The sequence below is a fragment of the Gracilinanus agilis genome, chromosome 4 (genome assembly GCF_016433145.1).
Source record: "Gracilinanus agilis isolate LMUSP501 chromosome 4, AgileGrace, whole genome shotgun sequence".
In the NCBI taxonomy this organism is placed as follows: domain Eukaryota; kingdom Metazoa; phylum Chordata; class Mammalia; order Didelphimorphia; family Didelphidae; genus Gracilinanus; species Gracilinanus agilis.
Window position 1 is genome coordinate 73,409,392 of NC_058133.1, and position 22,385 is coordinate 73,431,776.

At 36.4% G+C, this 22,385-nt stretch overlaps 1 protein-coding gene across 1 annotated transcript in view; it reads left to right on the forward strand.

The window, feature by feature from the left end:
• Positions 1-22,385, forward strand: part of RASAL2 (RAS protein activator like 2) — a 333,326-nt gene that overhangs the window by 294,028 nt on the left and 16,913 nt on the right. The window contains exons 6-13 of the mRNA XM_044676490.1: positions 4,938-5,091; positions 5,974-6,072; positions 11,114-11,668; positions 12,989-13,133; positions 16,605-16,749; positions 18,036-18,272; positions 19,449-19,650; positions 22,065-22,243. Coding sequence (XP_044532425.1) covers positions 4,938-5,091; positions 5,974-6,072; positions 11,114-11,668; positions 12,989-13,133; positions 16,605-16,749; positions 18,036-18,272; positions 19,449-19,650; positions 22,065-22,243 — 1,716 coding nt within the window. The remainder of the gene's footprint in view (positions 1-4,937; positions 5,092-5,973; positions 6,073-11,113; positions 11,669-12,988; positions 13,134-16,604; positions 16,750-18,035; positions 18,273-19,448; positions 19,651-22,064; positions 22,244-22,385) is intronic.

The following is a 22,385-nucleotide window of genomic DNA, read 5'->3' on the forward strand; positions in this document are numbered from 1 at the left end:
ATATATATATATATTTTTTTTAAGAATAACTAGGATGGCCTTCCAAAGACAGGATCACAAACTTAGAGCTGGAAGGCAGACAACTCAGTGGTTTCCACATAAAAGTCACTTAATAAATGTTCATTGAATTGAACTGAATGTATCCCAATATCCTCAGTTTATAATTGAGGAAATGAATCTACCAAGATGTTAAATGTAAGCGTCAGATGCAAGATTTGAACCCAGAACCACTAGCCTATGAATAGAGTAAAATTCATTGAGTTTCCGAAGTTGGAGTAATGGCAAATGCCATTTTGTTCATTGCTATCTGGACAATTTGAAGCAAATGGAGGTCCCTTAGCCATAGAAGGGAGGTCTGAGAAACATACTCCAGGGCACTGCTAGAAAAGTGCCCCTGTGCCTGCTGCTTTAGCTGCTCTTATTTAAGAATTCAGTTCAGCAGTGCTGGGGCAGCATAACCGCAGACTTAAGCAGAAATTCTGCACTAGAATCCAGGATTCCATCATTGATTTTGTGTTGTCAATAAGCATTTTAAATTAAAATTTTCCTGAATTTGGAACTGAATCAGTAAACATGTAGCAGACTCAGCTAACACATGTAAGCATTCAGTGTTAGATACCTTTAATGCCAAAAGACTTGAAAAAATGGGTTTTAATTGGGCAGTTAAACTGTGAAAATCCAGCTGTGTTTTCATGAGCACTAATCAGAGTTCTTCATCAGTCTATCCAATGGCATGTTTTCATTTGAAGGATCTTTTGGTTTTTAAACTGATTTCAGAAGGGTTAAAGAAGTATTTTATCCACGGTGGTAATTGAAAGCTTTTTTTTTTTTTTTTGGTAGCTTGTCTTTTAAATAGGTCAGGAGCAGCAAGCAATCTCTATCACCAAAGCAATTTGTTTTAACCCTTCCTTATTGTACTTAGACACTAGAATTAGAATGACATAGACATAAAAGTGATTTTATTCTTCTCTGCTGACATTAAAAACCAAGATATACAGAACCTCGTGTCCATTGTTGGAAGCAAAATCACCCCTAGAAAGCAATCAAGTCCAAAGAGAATCAGAGGGAAAGTATGAATTATAGTAAGGGTTTCTAAAAAGAAAACCCTCCTAATAAGGATAACAACAATAATAGCTAATAGCTTTAGCACCTTAAAGTTTCAAAGCACTTTACAAAAATTATCTCCTTTGATCCCTCACAACAACTCCTTCTAGCTATTATTATATCCATTTTTTAGATGAGGAAAGTGACACAAGCAAAGGTTAAGTGACCTTTCCAGGGTCACAGAGCTGGTGAGTGACTGAGGCCAGATTCAAATTCAGGACTTCCTGATTCCACATTGTGAATTCCTGAAGCAGCTAGGTAGTCCTTTATGTGTCATTTTAAGGTTCAGTGTTTATATCTAAAAGGTTGAAATAATGCTAAAAACAAAGTTTAGCACTATCTGCCTTCCCAGCAATCTATGCTCAGGTGACCAATTAGACTACATGAAAAAATTTTAAGTTAAAATTTTGCCCCTAATCATCCAGGGTGTAATTTTGACTAAAGGAATAAATGTGGAAGAGGAAAGTCACTTGAAGCTACAGAAACTCCCTTAGATTTTTTAACTCAAATTAAAAATGAAATTATGTTGGAAAAAATAAGGGTAGCTCAATGTCCTTTAAATCATGTTTTGTGTTGATAATAAAGCTGCTGAATAGAAAGACACATAATCTTCCCATCCCCAGATCTGCCTTACAATCCTATTTTCAGTAACCCTCATCTTTCTGAGATACATCAAAACAAGGCAGTTTTTCAATTGGCTTTCCTATAAATGCTGAAAGAATGTTTTGTTTTGTTGGGTGTCGGGGGCCGGTTGGAATGATGTTGAATGTATTGAATGTAATCATGGTGTTCATTATAAATCCATGCACATATATGCTCATTGCCCATATGCCATATAAGAGAATCGTGTCTTTATTGACTATTGCAGATGAGAATTTTGGAGGAAAGACTGATTATTCATTCCTCCAGATTGCATGGTTATCATTAGTGCTCTAGTGGCTTGCCTGCACTATTAGGAATAACCAAGGACCAAACAAAATATGTATATATTAAAAGTATAAATTGAAGGATTTTGTCCAACTTTCCCCTCATTAGATCATGTGTAGCCTCTCTAATTTGATGTAAAATAATGTTTAGAACCATTAGGCTAGAGAGGCAATTGCAGAGGAAGCCAAACATGCTCCTAAAAGATTTAGCTTCTGAGGTGGGATATGGCGGTATCTCCCGGGAGGGGATGGGCGCAGGGGGCGGGGGCGTCTAGCATTACAGGAAGATGTTTAGATATAACTTCCCTCATTTATTTCTTCTTAAACCCCTACCCCCAGCCCCAGCCCTTCTTATTCTGTCCCAATGAAGTTGTTAAGCCAGAGGTAGGTGGGACCTGATCCTTATTTCTTTGCTTTAAGGTTTCCTGAGCCTGCCGCTTTCCTAGCCTGCTCCCTGAGCCCTTCTGCCTTCCAGGTCTAATCTCCTTATAGGTGCAGCACCATGGCAACAAGCCCAGCCCTGAGCAAGCTGGGCATGCCTGGAACCTTGTTTGTGTTACCTGAGGGCCGGGATGCTGCCTGAAGCAGGAGAGGAAAGACCATCACTTACCACCCAGCTCTTTGGACCAGGGGGCTTCTTTTTCTCAGTCTTTGTTCCTGCCCAGCTTCTACTGAAGACTTGAAATAGCTTTTTCTTTGGGTGGGGAGGGACACGGGGGAGGGGGAGAGAGGGAGGGTGGGGAAGGTCTCTCAGTAATCTAAGGCCACCGGAAGATTCTCTTCATTTGGTGCCTGTCTTCTGAACAGACTTCGCTTTTGAAATGTAGTGCAGAAAGTGAGTTGGGGGACCAGGACATGTGGCAGCACTATGATTTGGGGTTGCTCTGCCAGGTGGCTGTACAATTGCTTCATGTAGGTGGATGATTAATTTATTTGAAATAAAATGTGAAGTCTATTTAGAAAATCTAGAAATGTCATTTTGTGAAGACTTTTTAAAGATGCCTCTTGTTAATCCTGTTTCCATTTTAAATATGCCATAGCCCTTCCTGCTAAAATAAACTGGGAGGACTAGGAATCCGTGTAGACTCTTCAGCTCCAGCGACTCCTGCTGGGAGAAATTGGCCAGAAGTACTAGCAAGTGGTGGCCAGCCTCCATCAAACAGATTTTCTGTGAAACACATTGGAAAGCTCTTGGCATGAATTATATTCAATTAAATTACATCATCTATGTGTTTTCACTTCTACCCTTTTAGACATCACAGATCCAAAATTAAAGTGGTAGGTTTGAGACTGACAAGTAAGAGATAGCTTTTTGGTCTAAGGGAGAAGGGAAGCCTAAATTCTTACCCAGGCTGATTCCAGCCTTTTAAGGAAGAGTTGTGCTGAATATGCAAAGTAGATAGCATTCTTCTACTTGCCATTTTGAATTGTTAATGAAGTTTTGCACCCTTCTTCATTTGAAATTTAGAAGACTTGCAATTTTTTAATGTAGGGAAATCCCTTAATTGTCCAGTAGTGGTTGGTTTTGTGGGAAATCAAAAGGAATAGAACTCTTTATTACTTTCCATGTTGTTACATCCTAATCTCTGGAAGCAGTGTTAGGATGGAGACATAATGGCTGAAGGTAGGGAAGCAGCTAGTACCAATTTCCAGTTTCTTAATTCATAATCTAAATGCTACTCTGACATTTAAGTATTTGCATTCATTTAACATTAGTATGATTCTTTCTTTCTTTTCTTTTTAAATTAACCTGATTATTTCAGGGAAATCATGGGAGGTATTTATTTGATGTGGTTTCTCCTCCCACCCCACCCCTTGGCTACAAACTAATTTTGCAGAATATATTTCTTCTGATAACCTGTTAATAAGAATTTGAGCCTGGAAGCTTTTAAATGTTTTACAGTAAATGAATATTTTGATTGTTATGTGACCGTCCAGTTAAGAATATGGTTTCATATTATATAACTTAATTGTTCCAAACTAGATAAAGCAGAAGCATCAAATGTCAGTTTATACTTAAGGGAAGGGAATTCCTACTATTCCTTAGATATCTAGGAAAGCAAATCAAACACTAATAGTATTGACTGAGACTGGTTCCTCTTGAAAAAGTTAGCAACATTTATTTGCAAAAAAGGAGAGGTTGGTCCAAACTAATTTCTTTTCAATTTTGCTTCTTTTAAAAATACCACAGGTAAAATGAGTCTGAAAAATTATGTACCGAAAGAGATGATAGTCCTTCTGAGAAATAGCTTCTCAGAACAGCAAGTTTGACATTGACTGGTAATAAAGATTTCATAGAGTAAAGAATTTAAGGATTGAAACAGAGCTTTCTTCTTCAGGCTAAATGAGGGATTTGGACCAATTAACTGAAGGAAATCTAGCATGAAAAGAAAACACAGAATGAGGTGATATCACTCCCTACTGGTGTTTTTTTTTTGTTTTGTTTTTTTTTTTGTTTTGTTGTGTTTTGTTTTTGTCAACAATAGAAGAATCAGAATTAGAACCAAAGCCTAGGTCAGGGAGCTAGGGAAGGGGAAAGCACACCTCTTATGGCAAACCTTTTGGAAAAAAACCCAAATATTTTATGTTTCTCCATCTATAAAACAGAGATAAAGAAGAAAAAAAAATGACAACCAGAGAGACTTTGAGAAACTAATAAAATTATGGTATATTTGTGGACTGTGTAAAATAATATGATACATTTGTACGACATGAGCACAAATACTACTGCTGTTGTTATTCTTGAACCAACTACTAACCCATTGCTCCTTTTGCTGTTATTTTGCTTTAATCATTTTTACGTTGGTCATTATCTTTCCACAGTAAATCTTTATGCATTGGCTATCTATAACTAACCATCTTCATCCTTTATTGGAAATATTTTATCATTCCCCTTCCATCATTTAGGTCTCGTGGACTACCCAAGCTAAAAGAATCTCGTTCCCATGAATCTTTGCTCAGCCCGTGCAGTGCTGTAGAATGTCTGGACCTTGGCAGAGGAGAGCCAGTATCAGTCAAACCACTGCATAGCAGCATCCTTGGGCAGGACTTCTGCTTTGAGGTAAAGTAGTGAGGAAAGAGAATAGTAAAATATATTCTCTGACAAATAATTTCCTAGATTTATTACTATGATGTTGAATTGTTGATTAGTTGATCATATTAAAGAAATAGACTGTTATAAACTATACATCCTCAAAATAATGCAAAGGGGAGAAAGTGAGAAACCTAATTAAATATTTGCTAAATCAAATTATTCAAATTCCTTTTGTCTTATTATGCTTCATAATTACATAGATCATCCAGCTCCCAGTTATAAATCCAAGTCAAACTAAAGGACAATTGCATGATATTATATTTGTTACGATTAAAAATAATAAAGACCAATATAATAATATAAATTAGTATTTTAATTAAAGCCATGCTGATAGGATTAAAATCATTAGACCACTGGGCTTGTAAGAATTCAAAACTACCGCTTCCGCCATTACTGTTACCTCCCCTCTCTTCGCGCGCCTACTAGCCAAGAGGGCCACTTCCTCCTCACCCCGGAGATTTAACCCCTCTCTTACGTCATCATACTTCCTGTTTGCCATGAGGACTCATGGGAAATGTAGTTTCAAAGTCTCTCACATGTCCATAAAAAATATATATATATATACTTTTAGATGGCATTTCCCAAATTCCAATTTTACGTATTTCAGAATTGACCGTCTACTTTGGTTAACATTTGCAAAATACTGAGCCCTAAATCACAAATGGTATTTGAAAACATTATCCAGTACTAGTGATGGGATTACTCACACCTCTAAGAATGTTGTCTCATTGATATCTCAAAAAAGAGTCAGAAAGTAGGTTTTTTGCGGCATGACTTTGGGTGGCATACCCTTACCCTGTGAATGATAAAAATATTGTAAAAAAATCTTTATGTCGTGTTATGTTCTAGGTTACCTACTTGAGTGGAAGTAAATGTTTTAGCTGTAATTCAGCTTCAGAGAGAGACAAGTGGATGGAAAATCTACGCCGGACAGTACAACCCAATAAGGTAATACAATAGTCTTGAATTCCTAGCAATTTCAAGGATTCATGGGAACAAGACAAAGCAATACAATTCCACAAATGATTACTTGACTAGAGAGAGAATGTGTTAACAAATATTTTTGGAAGTGACCTCAAAGGCAGTCTAGGCTGAACTATAGCTACCAAGATACCTTCCATGATATACCTGATGAGTGATCATCCAAATACTTCTCAACCCAGGACCCATTACCTCCCACTTTGAGGTAGCTCTAATCATTAAGAAGTTTGTCCTTAAGGAATCTCGAATTGGCTCCTTTGCAGTTTCTTCCTAATTCTGCCCCCTGAAATAAGACTAAAGTGATAACTTTTCTCCTACTTAAACACAGCTTTTTCATGTTATGTCCAGGTCTTCACTTTTCCAGGCTTAGAAAATAATCATATATGATATAGAATGCTTTATTATTTCCAAAGAATTTCCACTTAAAGATTCTCTGTAGGATCATAAATAGAGATCTATCATTTAGTCCAATTCCATCATTTTACCAATGAGGGAACTGAAATCCTCAGAGCTTTGCTGACTTGCCCAAGGTCATGTATATGGTAGCAGCAAACCCTGGGTTCATACTCATGTCCTTGGATTCCAAATTCAGTCATCTTTACATCTTTACACTGCTTTTCTTTCATTTGGTCCTTACAACCACCAAAAATATCATTAACAGAGATTCTTTTAAGAGTTGAAAAGTGCTATAGAAGTGAGTACATCTTATATATGTGGTAACAATGGTACAATGTGTAAAAATCACTCATTTGAAATTCTAAATGATTTTTATCTATTAAGTATAAGATTTTTACAATTGCAAAATACATTTATGAATATTATTTAACTTAATTTGAGCTTCACAATAACCCTACTTCACAGGGTAATAACCCTATGAAGTAGATGGCAAAATAGTTATTTTCCTTATTTTATCATGAGGAAATTGAGACCCAGAGAGCAAAAGTGACTTCCTCAGTATCCAGTTCGTAGATGGGAAAGCTGGAACTTTACTTTAGGCTTCCTAATTCCAAGTCTAATGTTCTAAGGACATACAGCCCTATGACTTGTAAGTAGTAGAGTCTCCAGAACTAGATCCCAGTGATATTTAAATTTAGTACAGTTTTTTCTTATAGAAATTGACCTTGAGTAATTCAGTTCCATTAACATAAGCAAGCTTTATAAATATTATGTATATATTACACTATATATATACATATATATATATATATATATAATAAGAATTTCCAAAGAAATTAATTGGATCATAAAATGCTAGAGTTGGAAAGGCACTCAGAAGACATCTAATCTAACTCATGTCTGAAAAAGATTTTTCTCTTCAAAGTTGTCAACCAGACTTTACTTGAAGACCTCTAGTGAGGAGGAACCACTACCTTCCAAGGCAGCTCATTTCACTATTACATAGCTCTAATGATTAGGAATGATTAGGAAGATTTTCTTTACACCAAACCAAAATCTGTTTCCCTACAAAGTCTGACTATTACTACTACTACTAGTTCTATCCAAATAAATCAAAGCTTAATCCCTTTTCCAAGTAAGAGCCCATTACATATTTAACAATTGTGACGCTCTCCCAGGTCTCTTTTCTAAGCTAAACTTGCCAATTTCTTCAACCATTCCTCATATGCCATGATCTCAGAGTATTCTCCTATCTAAATTACCCTTCTTTGGACATTCCATTTTATGAATACCTACCTAAAATGTGTTGCCCAAAACTAAACACAGTGCAACCAGAGCAAAGTACTTGTTGCTTCCCTCCATCCTAGATACTATGATCTTCTTAATTCAGTTTTAGATTACATTAGTATTTTTGGCTGTAATATCTTGCTATTGATTTACCTTGAGCCACCAAAACTCTCAAAACTTTTTCAGACAGTTTAGTAGAGGACAGAACCAGAAGTAGTGGATACAAGTTACAAAGAGATAAATTTAGTATCAGAGAAAGTGTCAGAGAAATAAGTGTCAGAGAAAGCTTCCCATCAATTAGAGCTGTCCTAAAGTAGAATAAGCTACTTAGAGAAAGAGGTGATGGGTTTCCCTCTCTGGAGGTCTTCAAGCAAAGGCTGGTCAACAATATGTCAAATACAAGAAAGGAGAACTTTCATGTATGGGATAGTCTAGACCAGTGATGGGCAAACTTTTTAAAGAGGGGCCAAAGGAAAGGAAATGCTCATCTGTCAGTCTGTTTCTAAGGCAACTCTTTAGAAGTTTCATTGTATTGTATCCTACTCATTGTATTTGTCATATTAGAAACATTTCAGGGGGCTGCATCTGGGGGGGGATTGTAGTTTGCCCATCACTGGTCTAGATGTTACTGAGGTCCCTTCCAACTCTCAAGTAATCTTAATGTGCACCTTATTTGAGGACTACTAGAGTTGGAGTCAAGAAGAGCTAAATTCAAATCCAACCCCCAATACATAACAGCTAATATACTTAATAGCCTGTGAAAGTCTTTTAATCTCTGCCTACCTCATCTGTAAAATAAATGTTATAATGGCACCTATCACTTAGGGTTGTTATGAGAATAAATTAAGATAAGTTAAATAAAGAATTTTGCAATCCTTAAATGTAAAATGAGGAAACCAACATGGATTACCTACATCACATAGTTGTCAAGTTTAAGCACTAGATCAGTGTTAACAATTACACAAGTGTGTCTTCAGAATTTCATTCCTGAAAGTTTTCCATGAATCCTGGATTCTTTTCAAGCATGAGTTCTTAACCTGGAGTCTACAAATCCCAAGGAGTTTGTGTATAGATTTCATAGGATAAATTAATTTGGATGGGGAAGAATGAATCTTTATTTTCATTAACCTCTAACTGAAAAATGAATACTTCCTTCAGTTATTTAAAAACATTACTCTATTTAGACCTAACCAGAATGCCAAAAAAGTACAGGATATACAAAAAAAGCTAAAACCCTTATGCAAAAGAATTCTACCCATCTTTTCTCTAATTTTTTGAAATTTGCTTTTGTAATATCTAGTATGCATATCAGATTATTCCTGGCTTTACTAGCCTTCATTAACATAAATTCCGTGATGATATGACAATTACACTCTGTGTTCTCTTCATTTCTCTGAGAGAACTCAGCACCCAGTTTTTGTCTGTTAGTGAGAGTCACCAGAATGCACCATGGTACTTCTCCCAGTGGGTTTCTTCACTTTTAAAGAGCTGAAATCATTAAAGAAAGCTAAAAAGTATTAGCTACTCTGGCTTTTGTAGAGAGAGAGTGTTCCAGCAGATTGTCTAAATGATTAAAATTCTATATTATTACTCTTATCAACTAGGTGGCACAATGACCAGAGCATTAGACTTAGAATAAGGAAGCCTTTAGTTATTTGGACAAACCACTTGCCCTCTCTACGCCTCAGTTTCCTAATCTGTAAAATAAGTATAATAATAGCACATACCTCACAGGGTTGTGGTGAAGTTAAAAATGAGATAATATTTGTAAGGCACTTTGCAAACTTTAAAGCTACATTAACACTACCTGCCCTGTGTGGAGCTCATGATCTGATTTCCCAAATTCCTCATCAATGCCTTCTTTGGTTTTGCATTTTTTAAATTGATTTGGCTTTCTCAGTTACCTCCCCAGAAATCTATTATGCAAATAAACAAACACCTCAAATAAAGCCAAATACCTAGCTCCATAGTCTGGCAAAACAAATTCCTCCATTAGCCATGCCTAAATTGTATGTCTATTCATGCAGTTTAAATTCATCACTTCTGTGGCATACTTCATCCTCATTCCTTTGGAGTCATTTGTCATCAGTGTTCTGAAGTTTCTCGAAGTTGTTTTTCTCTATAATGTTATCATTGTGTAAATTGTTCTCCTAATTCTATTCCCTTAGCTCCCCATCAATTCATACAGATCTTCCCTATTTCCTCTAAAACTATTTCATAATTTCTTATAGCACAATAGTCTTCCATTACATTTAAATACTATAGTTTGTTCAGCCATTTACCAGTAAAAGGACACCCTTTGGTTTCCAATTTTTGATTACCACAAAAAGAGCTGCTATAAATATGTTTATGCATAAATCCTTTTCCTCCCCTCTCTGTAATTTCTTTGTGGTATAGATCTAATGGTAAAATAGATGGACCAAAGGCTATATACTGTTTGTTATATGTGTCTTTTTTCTGTCCAGATGAACTACAATTTACTTTGAGAACAATAGAACAAAACAATATCACTTCTGTTTCTTTGTTGATTGTCATCTAAATCCTGTCCATCATGCTTCCTCTCTCTGGTTACTAGATTTGCTACCATGAGTATATTTTATTACTGTTCTGTTTTCCCACCCTTTTTTAGTTCTCATTCCTTTTGAATAATTATGTATGTATTTACAAAGCCTCAGATAATGAGTCTTATCCCATAGCTATAAAATCAAATTTGCCTTCTTGAATTGTGATCACTAATTTACCTTGTCACCTGTAATTTGTACAACACTTATATACAACCCAAGACTTTAAAGTTTATTGCAGATTGTTTTCTTGGATTTTGTCTTATATAAATTTCTGATTTTCCTATTGCTATTCTTCTCTACATTGTAGCTATTTTCCCATTCTCTTTGTTATCTAACATTTTTATCAGTTTTCAAGTGCCTTCTGTCTTGTCCAGGAGTCCATCAATCAAGTATTTTAAGCTACAATCTACCATCTAAATTCAATACTCCAACTCCAGGTTATTAGCCATATCACTCTCAGATCCCCCTTTTTCATCTGAAGTTCTTGCCTTCATTTGATATCAGTGATGAAAATCATACCTATGCATTTAAAGGCTTCAGTTTATTATCATTGCCTTCCTAATCTTATGAAATTGGTGTGAACCCACAGATTTCTGATTCATTAACACCTTTAAATTAATAGCATGAACAATTTGCAACAGCAACCTTGTTTGATTCGATTTGACTTTCATTTGTAGACTGTATGATGTACTCCTTTGAAAGGTACTATTTCCATTCTACAATAGCACCCCTTGACTTTAACATCCTTATTTTCATTACAGGACAATTGTAGAAGGGCTGACAATGTTTTACGGTTGTGGATTATTGAAGCCAAGGACCTGGCCCCCAAAAAGAAGTATTTCTGTGAGCTGTGCCTTGATGATACTCTTTTTGCTCGAACAACTAGCAAGACCAAAGCAGACAATATTTTCTGGGGTGAACATTTTGAATTCTATAGCCTTCCCCCTCTCCATAGTATCACAGTTCACATTTATAAGGACATGGAAAAAAAGAGAAAAAAGGACAAGAATAATTATGTCGGACTCGTCAACATACCCACAGCCAGTGTGACTGGCCGCCAGTTTGTGGAGAAATGGTACCCTGTGAGCACACCTACACCCAACAAAGGAAAGACTGGAGGCCCTTCCATTCGGATTAAGTCACGTTTCCAGACTATCACCATTCTACCTATGGAGCAGTATAAAGAATTTGCCGAATTTGTTACCAGCAACTACACCATGTTGTGCTCTGTCCTAGAACCTGTGATTAGTGTGCGGAACAAAGAAGAGCTGGCTTGTGCCTTGGTGCACATTCTTCAGAGTACTGGCAGGGCCAGGGTAGGTGGAGAAGGGAATTGGCTTGCCCACAAGCTATGTTAATTCTACTTGGCATGATTATAAACTAGGCAGAGATCAACTGTCCTAGATAGGAATTTTCCCGTAAACATTTTATGTCAAATATATATTGGTTCATAACTAGAATAGCTTGTTTAGGATACTTTTAGTTAGAGAGAGATGGTTCGTTGTGTTTGTGGAAACGAATTGAGACGTGCATTGCTAGAATGTCTTTAACATCATTTAGAATAAATCAGTATATTCGGTCATCAGCAAGGTGGCATGCAGAACATAGAGCTGGCCCCAGGATTAGGATGACCTGGGTTCAAGTTCTGTTCCTGACACCTCTTAGCTCTGTGATCCTGGGCATGCTCTTTCACCTTTCCTGGTGCCCCAAGGGAACTCTTTAAGGATATAATTTGTAGAAAAGGCCCAATCTGCTTTGGGGGAGGAAGTTCCTCACTTAAAGCCTAAAACCACAGCTTCCTCATTATGTACCATGCCAGGCCTAGATTAAGGAAGAACTGGATTTAAATCCCATCTAGGGTAATTAATAGCTATGTGACAATGGTCAAGCCACTCAACCTCTGTGATCCTCAATTTTCTCCTCTATGAAATGGACTTAATAATAGTTATAGTACATACTTCATAGGTATATAATGAGGTGCCAATGAGTTCGTGTATATAAAATCACTTGCAAACTTTAAAGCTATAGTTAGATAGATAATAGTTATTCTCTTTTATGGCTTAATTTACTTATAGTAGCCCTAAATTTTCTTATCCTAGTATTAGTAATTTGAGGTGAAATTTAATAACACAGTTTTGGGGATATCTGTCTCTCTGTCTCTATCAGTCTGTCTGTCTTCCTTCTCTCCCTCTCCCACCTTCTCCACTCCCCCAAAAGGCATGGCCTTTGTTCCTTAAAAGTGCTCATTCCCAAGATATGCAAGAGTGCTGTCAAGGTTTATTAACTATTTGTTCTTTTGTGGTTTTGGAGTGCCCTAGATAAAAGTCCATTAGTGCTTACAACTTTGATGTAAAATGAAAAAATCATTTGACATTTTTCTTCCTTTTTATTTTTGATGCGATAGCCATATGCTTATAGTTTGCCCCTCCAAATTATAACAGCTAAATCACTATATTCAAGTAATTCTGTTGACACAGTTGAGAGTCAAGAAAAAAAATCCAAAATGAATTTTGCCTTTTTAAGAGAATCTACTAATCTCAGTTTAGAAGACAGTGTTATCAGTTAACCACATAGTCTCCTGCAGCATACATCAATTTCTCAGTTGCTTTCTGCTTTCCCAAACTTTGCCCTCACAGGATTTTCTGACAGATCTGGTGATGTCTGAGGTGGATCGGTGTGGAGAACATGATGTATTGATCTTCAGGGAGAACACAATTGCCACCAAATCCATTGAGGAATATCTCAAGTTGGTGGGACAGCAATATCTCCATGATGCGCTCGGTAAGAAGAAAACCATTGTGTATATTCACTTTCTTCCTTTCTGCTGCCATCAGCAGACTTACTTTAATAGGTGCTTGTCTCTCAACCCCCAAGGTGGTCAAGTGCTCTTCCTCCCCCCGCCCATTTCTTTGATTGACTCTTGATTCTTTGTTTCTAATCCATTGCCCTTAGTTGATAGAAATGTAAAAGGATTATCAAATAAAATAGATTTTGATTAACGTCAAGAAATGGTCCAACTTATAATAAGTTTGATTTCACTTCCATAACAAGAGTCCTCCTTGCATAAAACTGCAGATGATGCCTCTCAAACAGTTCCATGCATGCTGCACCATTCAATAAAATAACAACTTCATTCTTACTTTTGATCTCGCAAAGCAATACCACCTTCCTACAATATGATGAGCTAAATAAATTTCCATGTCATACAGTAAGAAAGCATTTCCATATTTTGCATAAGAAGAAACAATTAAATAGATGGTGAAGATTATGCAGATTGATGAGATATAAAACAGTTTAATCAGCTTATGACAAGAGATTCCTGTCATCACATACATCTCTTACTATATTTAAAATACAAGATAAATAGCCAATGTAGAAAAAAATGTATACTGCCAATGGAGTAATTTTATCTATTGGTAAGTTTCTAGGAAGTAGAGATTGTGTTGTCTGCTTTGAATGATAAAATTCAGGTAACCAGAGTTCATTTCACTGGCTACCTCAGTTAGGAGATCCTTGCTGGGTTATACCTGTTACCTCTGAGGAAGACCTTCTACTCTGTGATTCCAACTGGAATATCAACTAAAATATCTTTGCTTTTTTTTTTTACTTTTTTAAAAGAGACCAGTTATAAGTTTCATTGTGCATATTTTAAAATAACTTCCAAAATGTGACCTAGAGCCAGTATCAACTCATTAGACAGTACTGGAAAATTATAATTGATGTTTTAAATGACCTTTAAAGGTACCAAAGGAGTATTATCTAAAGAAGATCAAATTATGTTAGTAAAAGTACTTGCTTAGCCGAGGAAGCATCCTAATACAGTTTAACATTAGTACAATTATTACCAATAGATTGACCCAAAAAGATCCTGAGCTAACCCCTAGCCCCAGTTAATCAGAAATTTAAATGGATAATAATATCTTGAGATTCCTCTCAGGGAACTGAGATTTTACCACTTGACAGTCAGTGCCTGAATGGTGTTGAAACATCCTCAGAAAATAGATGGGATTCAGCTTAAAGTTTACTGGTCTGTTGCATGGTATAAAATTGTTGGACAACCAGTCTTAATCTATTTTTTTTAAAGAACTGCTCTTTACTGGACAAATTCTGTTGCCTTGTTCATATTTTATTATTTCCTTAGAGATGAAATTTTTCTTTCTGATTGAAATCCAGTCAGACAGCAAGTACAATGTGCCTAACACTGGCTAGGCACTGAGGATACAAATACAGTGAAAGAAACCAGTAGGAGCTTATATTCTAATGAGAGAAGAAACAGGGAACTACATAAGTATTATAGAATAAACATAAATAAAATGAACACAAATAAATGCAAAGTAGTTAAAGACAAGATAGTTTGAAAGAAAAGGCACTGGAAGACCATGCAGAAAGTCATACTTGATTGTGTCTTGAAGGAAGAGAGATTGTTTGAGGCAGAGGTGAGGAAGCAATACATTTCAGACATGGGGTACAGCCAATGCAAAGGCATGGAGAGAAGAGATAGTGTTGTGTTGAGGAGTGCAGAGGATTAGAGCAATTGAAGGTCTTAGGAAAAAGGAAAAATGGATTTTAGGGAAGAAACTCAATAAATTGCCTTAACAGAAAGAAATTCAGCCAGACAAGTCCATAAAGGAGTTCCCTTATAATGGCTTTATTTTATAAAACTCTAGTGGCAAAGTTGAATTTATTTCAAACACTCCCCTGCTAAAATCTTTGAGTTTATTCCCAGAAGTGAAGTATTCAGGTTCCCAGAAAATAAGCCCTGAAGCATTCAAAAAACTGATTTTGATTTGAACCACATTGTAAGAATCTCACTTATTTTTGGATTTCCCATAAACAGAAGAGCAGTTTAGAAATAGGTCTTTGAAGATTATAAATGTTTTAACCAGATACTATATAGAATATGTATACATCCAGAAAATACCATTATTAATATTAAAAAATCTATATTGTCAAACATATGCAAACCGTTTTATCAGCATGTTTTTTAAAATGAACTGTACTGTTATCTTCAAAAAATACTTCTAAACACCTAATTACAGATGGTAATATTAAAAAATCACTCTTTTGTGGACTCTGAAGTTTCTCATTAGCTCTTCCGTCAGCAACAATAATAGAACATATATGTTAATATTTGTGAGTTGTTTATTAACATCAGCGTTGCTTGACGAGTCTTACAGAGCCTTGGAGAATTACAGAAAAAAATATATTAAGGTCACAAGTTTGGGACATGGGCCCAATCTTTCATAGATCATTCTGTGCTGTATTCCTTTTTTTAAAATATGATCATCCTTGTGTGTTTATAGATAAAAAAAATTAACAATATAAATATTGGTTTTGGTTATTTAACTGCTTAAAACATTATGTACACATCCATATTTTGTTCTTAGCAAATTTGTATGTGAAAACTAACACTTTCCATCCCCCATTATGGCTTCTTTTAAAATGAATTTGACACCTTCTCACATTACAAGAATATCTTAATATGTTAATAGTTTTAGAATGTGCCTCCTAAGGTAACCCAGTATTAATTCAGTATTCCAGGGAAACATTTTGAGCACTAACTTGGGGTTCTCATGAAACTGATTCTGCTCAATCCAATTCTTAAGGAATGTTAAGCTGATTTGAAGGGAACAAGGACTGTTCTTGCCACTTTCTTAGAGACCCACCATAAAATACAAAGATATAGAATTTCTGTAGACATGCAAACTGTGGAAAAGCAGACCTGATTCTTCAAAGGCTGTGAGTTTTTTAACTTTAGACTTGGATGTCTCATAGAAAAGACTGGCCATCAGGAAAGAAAAATTAGACTCCAGATTGAAACTCTTCTTGGCACTACCATTAGCACTTGCAATCTTAGTTCATTCAGACTTTGTGAACTGGAGTCTACATTTCCCAAAGGATGATAGCAATATTAGCCAGTTCTCTATCTTGTAAGGGTTTTTTGATGGTTAATGAATTAATGTTTATTACGTAGCTTGAGGTCTTCAAAAATAACACCTCTGATCTACTGTGTCATTATCTGATCACTTCCAGAAACAGGCTTCCTCTGGTGTCTAGAATGTGGTTTCAAAGCAATTACCCTTGGTGGACAGTCATTCAAGCCTCCAGCATCTGGTCTCAAAAAGCAATTCCCCATAGTGAATTCTAGGGCAGAAGACAATTGCCAACAGAAAGCCTAAATAGGATTCTGATGCTATTCAGGGACACATTTCTTATAATTACCACTATTTGTCATCTTCTTCCCTTGAATAGGGGAGTTCATCAAGGCTCTGTATGAGTCAGATGAGAATTGTGAAGTGGATCCCAGCAAATGTTCATCCAGTGAACTATTTGACCACCAAAGTAACCTGAAAATGTGCTGTGAGCTGGCTTTTTGCAAAATCATCAACTCTTACTGGTGAGCATATGTGCACCACTTTTTTGCTTATATGACTTAATTATTTGCATATAAAAGTCATTACAGTCTTTTTTTTATCTCCCAACTAAAGGTTGAGAGCCAGAAGGAAAAAATGAAGGCAAATAACTAGTATTATTTCATACAAAACTGGAATATCCATCATTAAGAAGAAAGTCCCCTAGAATATTGTTTTGTAAAAATATCTTCCTACATGATACCAATATCACATGGTTGAATGTTAAACATCTTTTTTTATGCTTTTCAAAAATACTTAATATAGTATAATAGCTGTATTGATATTTTGCCTCTGCTCTGACATAAATTAACAGTTTGAAAAGGATCCCTAATTTGAAAATTTGGTGTTTTTTTTTTAAAATAAATCCTTATCTTCCATTTTAGAATCAATACTGTGTATTGGTTCCAAGGCAGAAGAGTGGTAAGGACGAGGCAATGGGGGTTAAGTGACTTGCCCAGGATCACACAACTGGGAAGTGTCTGAGGTCAGATTTGAACTCAGGGCCTCCTCTCTGTAGGCCTGGCTCTCAATCCACTGAGCTACCCATCTGCCTCCATTGTAAAATTGGAATTTTGGAAATGACATTTAAAAGTATATATATATTTTCTTTGGACACGTGGGAACTATCAAACTACATTCCCCGTGGTCCAACGGGTTTCCGATTCCGGTTCTTTGGGCGTGGGGACGAAGAGGACAGTTTAAATGAGAGGAAATCCGAAAGTAAATCCTCTTTGGCTAGCAGGTGCGGGAAGAGACGAGAGGTAATAATAATGGCGGGGGCGGCAGTTTTAAATTCTTACAAGCGCGTGGTCTAATGATTTTATCCCTATCAGCATAGCTTTTATTAAAATACTAATTTCTATATTTATAGCAGTCTTCATCATTTTTAATCTTAACACCTCCTAATTTGAAAATTTGGGAGAATTTTTGTTAAACGCTTTTTTTAAGAGTGCCAATGCTAAGTGATATTAAATAAGTTGTTAATATAGGAACCTCATGCTGTTTGAGCAATTAAATTTAAACTGACTACTGAATTTGTGTTTCCAGTCCATCTCACCTCCTATTCATTTGTCTTAAAGTTCATGATAAAATCAAAATGTGAAATTTACTTCTCCATGCCCCATTTGGGTAAATATAGCTTTATAGAACTTCTTCCACCACCAAGCCCCACCTCTGTGTTTGTTAGCCACACACCTTAGGAATATGTCATATCATAGACTATTTTGTGCATGTTTATGTTTAATCGAGATTTTTTTTTTTTGCTTCTCAGTGTTTTCCCCCGTGAACTGAAAGAAGTGTTTGCATCATGGAAGCAACAGTGCCTAAACAGAGGCAAGCCAGACCTCAGCGAGCGTCTCATCAGTGCTTCGTTGTTCCTCCGCTTCCTGTGCCCAGCTATCATGTCCCCCAGTCTCTTCAGCCTTATGCAGGAGTATCCTGATGACCGGACAGCTAGGACTTTAACACTGATTGCCAAGGTTATTCAGAACCTTGCAAATTTTGCAAAGTAGGTGATGGCAACACAGTAATATCTTTAAAGAATTAATTTTTTTTTAAAAAAGAGGAATATTAGTCATTCATAAAACTGGTCACAGGCTACCTCCATATAAAAAAGAATTTCACACACACGTGTGTGTGTGTGTGTGTGTGTGTGTGTGTGTGTGTGTGAGTGTGTGTGTGTGTGTGTGTAAATGTTTTCCAGAAGGGCACTCTATAGCTCTGGTCAGTTCACAAAAAACCCCTACTAAATGTTAATAACTGGCTCATGTGTACTGTAAAGGATTGTGCAGTAATGTGCATAAGGAGTATGATGATGGATGTAACCATCACTCCATACCAGTGTTTATTGAGTATCTATTAAGCACCCCATGGCATGGCTGACACTGTGGAAGCCTTCCAAAGGAATACTTATTCACAAGGAGTCCAGGAGCTCTCTGGAGAGAAGGTACTATGTGCCTTCTGAAAGGCATGACACGAATGAAATAGCTAATAAGTGCTGCCAAGAGAGTTTTAAAAAGTGAGGTATTCATGTGCGCAGGGGTGATTGTAGCAAGGTCCATGGAGGAAATAAGACTTGCCGTGCCCTTTGAAGGATGAATAAAATTTGACTGGATGAAAGAATGGAAAAGGCATCTCAGGTCAGAAAAACCTCAGTGGCAAAGAAAGTCATGGAGGACGGCAATGGTCGCCAGCAGTGCTAGTAATATTTAATAGGGATTTAATGTTTGCAAACAGGCTTTACATATGCTATCTCACTTGATCCTCATAACATCCTTTGAGTTAGTGGGTGATAATAAAAAGAATGGCTCGAATGGAAAAGTAATTCTTAATTCTGTGATCATTAGAAAGTCATTGAAGGCTTTTGATCTGGGAAGTAAGATGATGAAAGTGATATTTTACTTTCTGCTATGTGACCCTGGGCAAGTCACTTCACCCCAATTGTCTGTCCCTTACTCCTTTTCTACCTTGGAGCCAATAATTAGTATTTGAATCCAAGACAGAAAGTAAGGGTTTAAGAAAATAAGAAAGAAACCAAGAAACAAGGAAACAAAGAAAGAAAGAGATATGTTAAGCTTTTCCACTTTTCCTGATCCTATATGCATATATGGATGTGCCCTTCTATCCTCTTTTTCACAAATATATTCCATGTAAAAATTAGTATCTTTATTTTCCTTTGCTTCAGGTTTGGTAACAAAGAGGAATACATGGCTTTCATGAATGATTTCTTAGAGCATGAGTGGAGTGGAATGAAGCGCTTTCTTCTGGAAATTTCTAACCCAGACACCATCTCAAATACCCCTGGCTTTGATGGCTACATTGATCTGGGCAGAGAGCTTTCTGTTTTGCATTCTTTATTATGGGAAGTTGTTTCCCAACTTGATAAGGTAAAGCAGGCTGGAAACATAAAAGGGGAGAAGGGAGATATGGAACCTTAATGTACCCGAGTACTGGAATCCCTGGGCATGAGGATTGTGCCCCATTTCAGCACTGTTTGAAAAATTAACATTTGGCCCTGTGGCTCTGGGGGCAACCAGGTTTGTAATGGTTTACCCTCAATATCTAACTGTGCTTACTATGTATAATACAATGTTCATTATCCTAAAACTTAGTAGAGAAAAGAAACAGATGCAAACCAAAAAAAGCCCTTTGAGTGGCCGCAGATAGTATAGTGTATGCCTTTCTGTAGTGTCATACTGTTGGTGAAATAATGGAAAGCACACTTGAATCAGAAATTTATGGAAGTCACAGCTTGATGATTTTGGTGTTTCAGCAAACTGGTATCAAATATTTGAGTATGCGGTCTGATTCACACATGATAGAGTGAATCAAGACCGCATGTAGTTTTTTCCAACAAAAGTGCTGATGTTGTCCAAAAAAAAAAAAAAAAGGACTGAGGAAATTATATATAAAGTAGGATACTTTTCCCCATACAAGTCAGAAAAATGAATTTCCTAATTGCTAATGCCACAGAGTCCATCTGGGATCTGAAAATCCAGGTGTGTTGTTTCTCCACAGGCATGAATTAGACACCTAGAAAGTAATCATCATTTTAAGTAATTTCTTTTTCTGACTATAGCCTCACTTGGAGGTTAAAGAAAATTACATTTTTCCCATTCCCGATTAAATTTATATCATGCCAATCATTTTCCTACCTTTAGGAAATTGGGCAGGACAAACAGTCTCCGTAGAGGAGAATTACCTAAATAGACTTTGGTAACCAATAAACTATATGAATATGATTATTTATTGTTGCATCTCCTCACCACAAATACAATGTAACTACACAGGGTAGTATGTCAGAATAACTGCCCAAAACAAACATATTCTTTGTTATGATGAAGATCTATGCAGTTATTTTCTGGCTATACTTGAATATTTTGTACATTGGACATAAAATTAAGATACTTTGGGTTGTAAAACTTATTTACAAAGATCATTTTGCTGAGGCCACTTAGGTGATGGTGTAGATGACAAGATCCACAAATCATCCGTTCTCTGGGTCTACCTTGTGGCTTTCCCATCTGCTCAAGTTTATCTGAAATTTTAGCTACAGAGCAAAAAGGAACAGTAGGCAAGACATTACTCAGGAAAAGAGAGCGAGAACATGGTCTTCATGTGACATATTTAGCGATTGCTTTGTGCAAGGGTCCTAAACTTGAGATCCATGAATTTGGTTTTTTAAATATCTTGATAGCTATATTTCAGTGACATAGAGTTTGCAATTCTATGTATTTTTACTTTATGCATTTAAAAACATTATTCTAAGAAGGGATCCTTAGGCCTCACCAGATTGCCAAGAGTCCATGAAGCAAAAGGTCAAGAAATCCTGGCTTAGAGCATATATTAAAGCTAAAAGAGTCAAATTTAACTGGCTTTTGTTCTCCACTGTTAACATTGCCTTAAACATCAGTCCAGATTTCTTGATAATAAGCATTTCTGTAAGAGAAAAAAAAGATTAGGAGAAAGAGAGCTGGTACTAAGAGGTTGTTGTTGTCCGTTAAAAACAAACAAACATCAGCGGGGTGCAGAATATTCTTTTAAATGGAATTAGCTTAGGATGAAGTTTTAAAATATTTATTGGGATAAAAACCTTTACTGTATAAATATGCTTTCATCATAAGAATCTGAACTATACCTAGTAACATCTCCTGGTTACTGTCAATATGACTCTTTTGTAAAGATATTTGTTCCACTGATGCACATTCAGATGACAATAGAATAGAATACCCAAAATAAAATAGGATATTAAATGTTAATGGCAACCTTGTGCCCCTGCAATGCTCTCTTGGACCCCTGAATGCGGCACCTTCTTGTATATTGGCATGCATTTCCTTTCCCACATGACTCCTTAACCTTGGATGTTCCATCCAGCTAGCTGATCCTTATAGTCTTGGAATTCCTTTTTATTAGGTGGTTTGCCTCATTTCTCCAGCCCATCTTGGCCTACTCTACCCCCACAGACTTTAGTCTGCTTTGCATGCCCATTTTAAGTTGGAATGGCAATATGGTTGTATTAAGCATGTCTTAAATTTTTTTTTTTGCATTAATCCTAATTTCTTTTCTATTTCCTTTCTTTCCTCAATGTCTGCTGCACACCTTGTTTCGTCTCTTCATCTCGTCGCCATGGTTACGCTGCTCCATAACAATGCATTATGAACCTGCCACACCCACATGCAAAAACCTACCCTTCCTTCCAACCTTCACTCCTCCATCAATGTGCATCATCCCCTCCCCCAAAAAAACATGGTGGATGTTCCGATGCTTATTATCCAATTAGGGTGAAAATTCCTTCCTACAGGCGACTGTGGCAAAATTGGGACCACTTCCTCGTGTACTTGCTGATATTACCAAGTCACTAACTAATCCTACACCAATACAGCAGCAACTGAGACGCTTCACTGAACATAATTCCAGCCCAAATGTCAGTGGCAGTCTCTCCTCAGGGCTGCAGAAGATATTTGAGGACCCCACTGACAGGTATGAAAGAGTGAAGATTTCAACTACAGTATCAAAGAGGTGAAATAATTCAAGGAATTAGTTAAATTCTAGAAAACAAAGATCTACTTAACTTGGTTCTGTCTCCCAACATGATTTATTTATATATTATGTATTATGTATA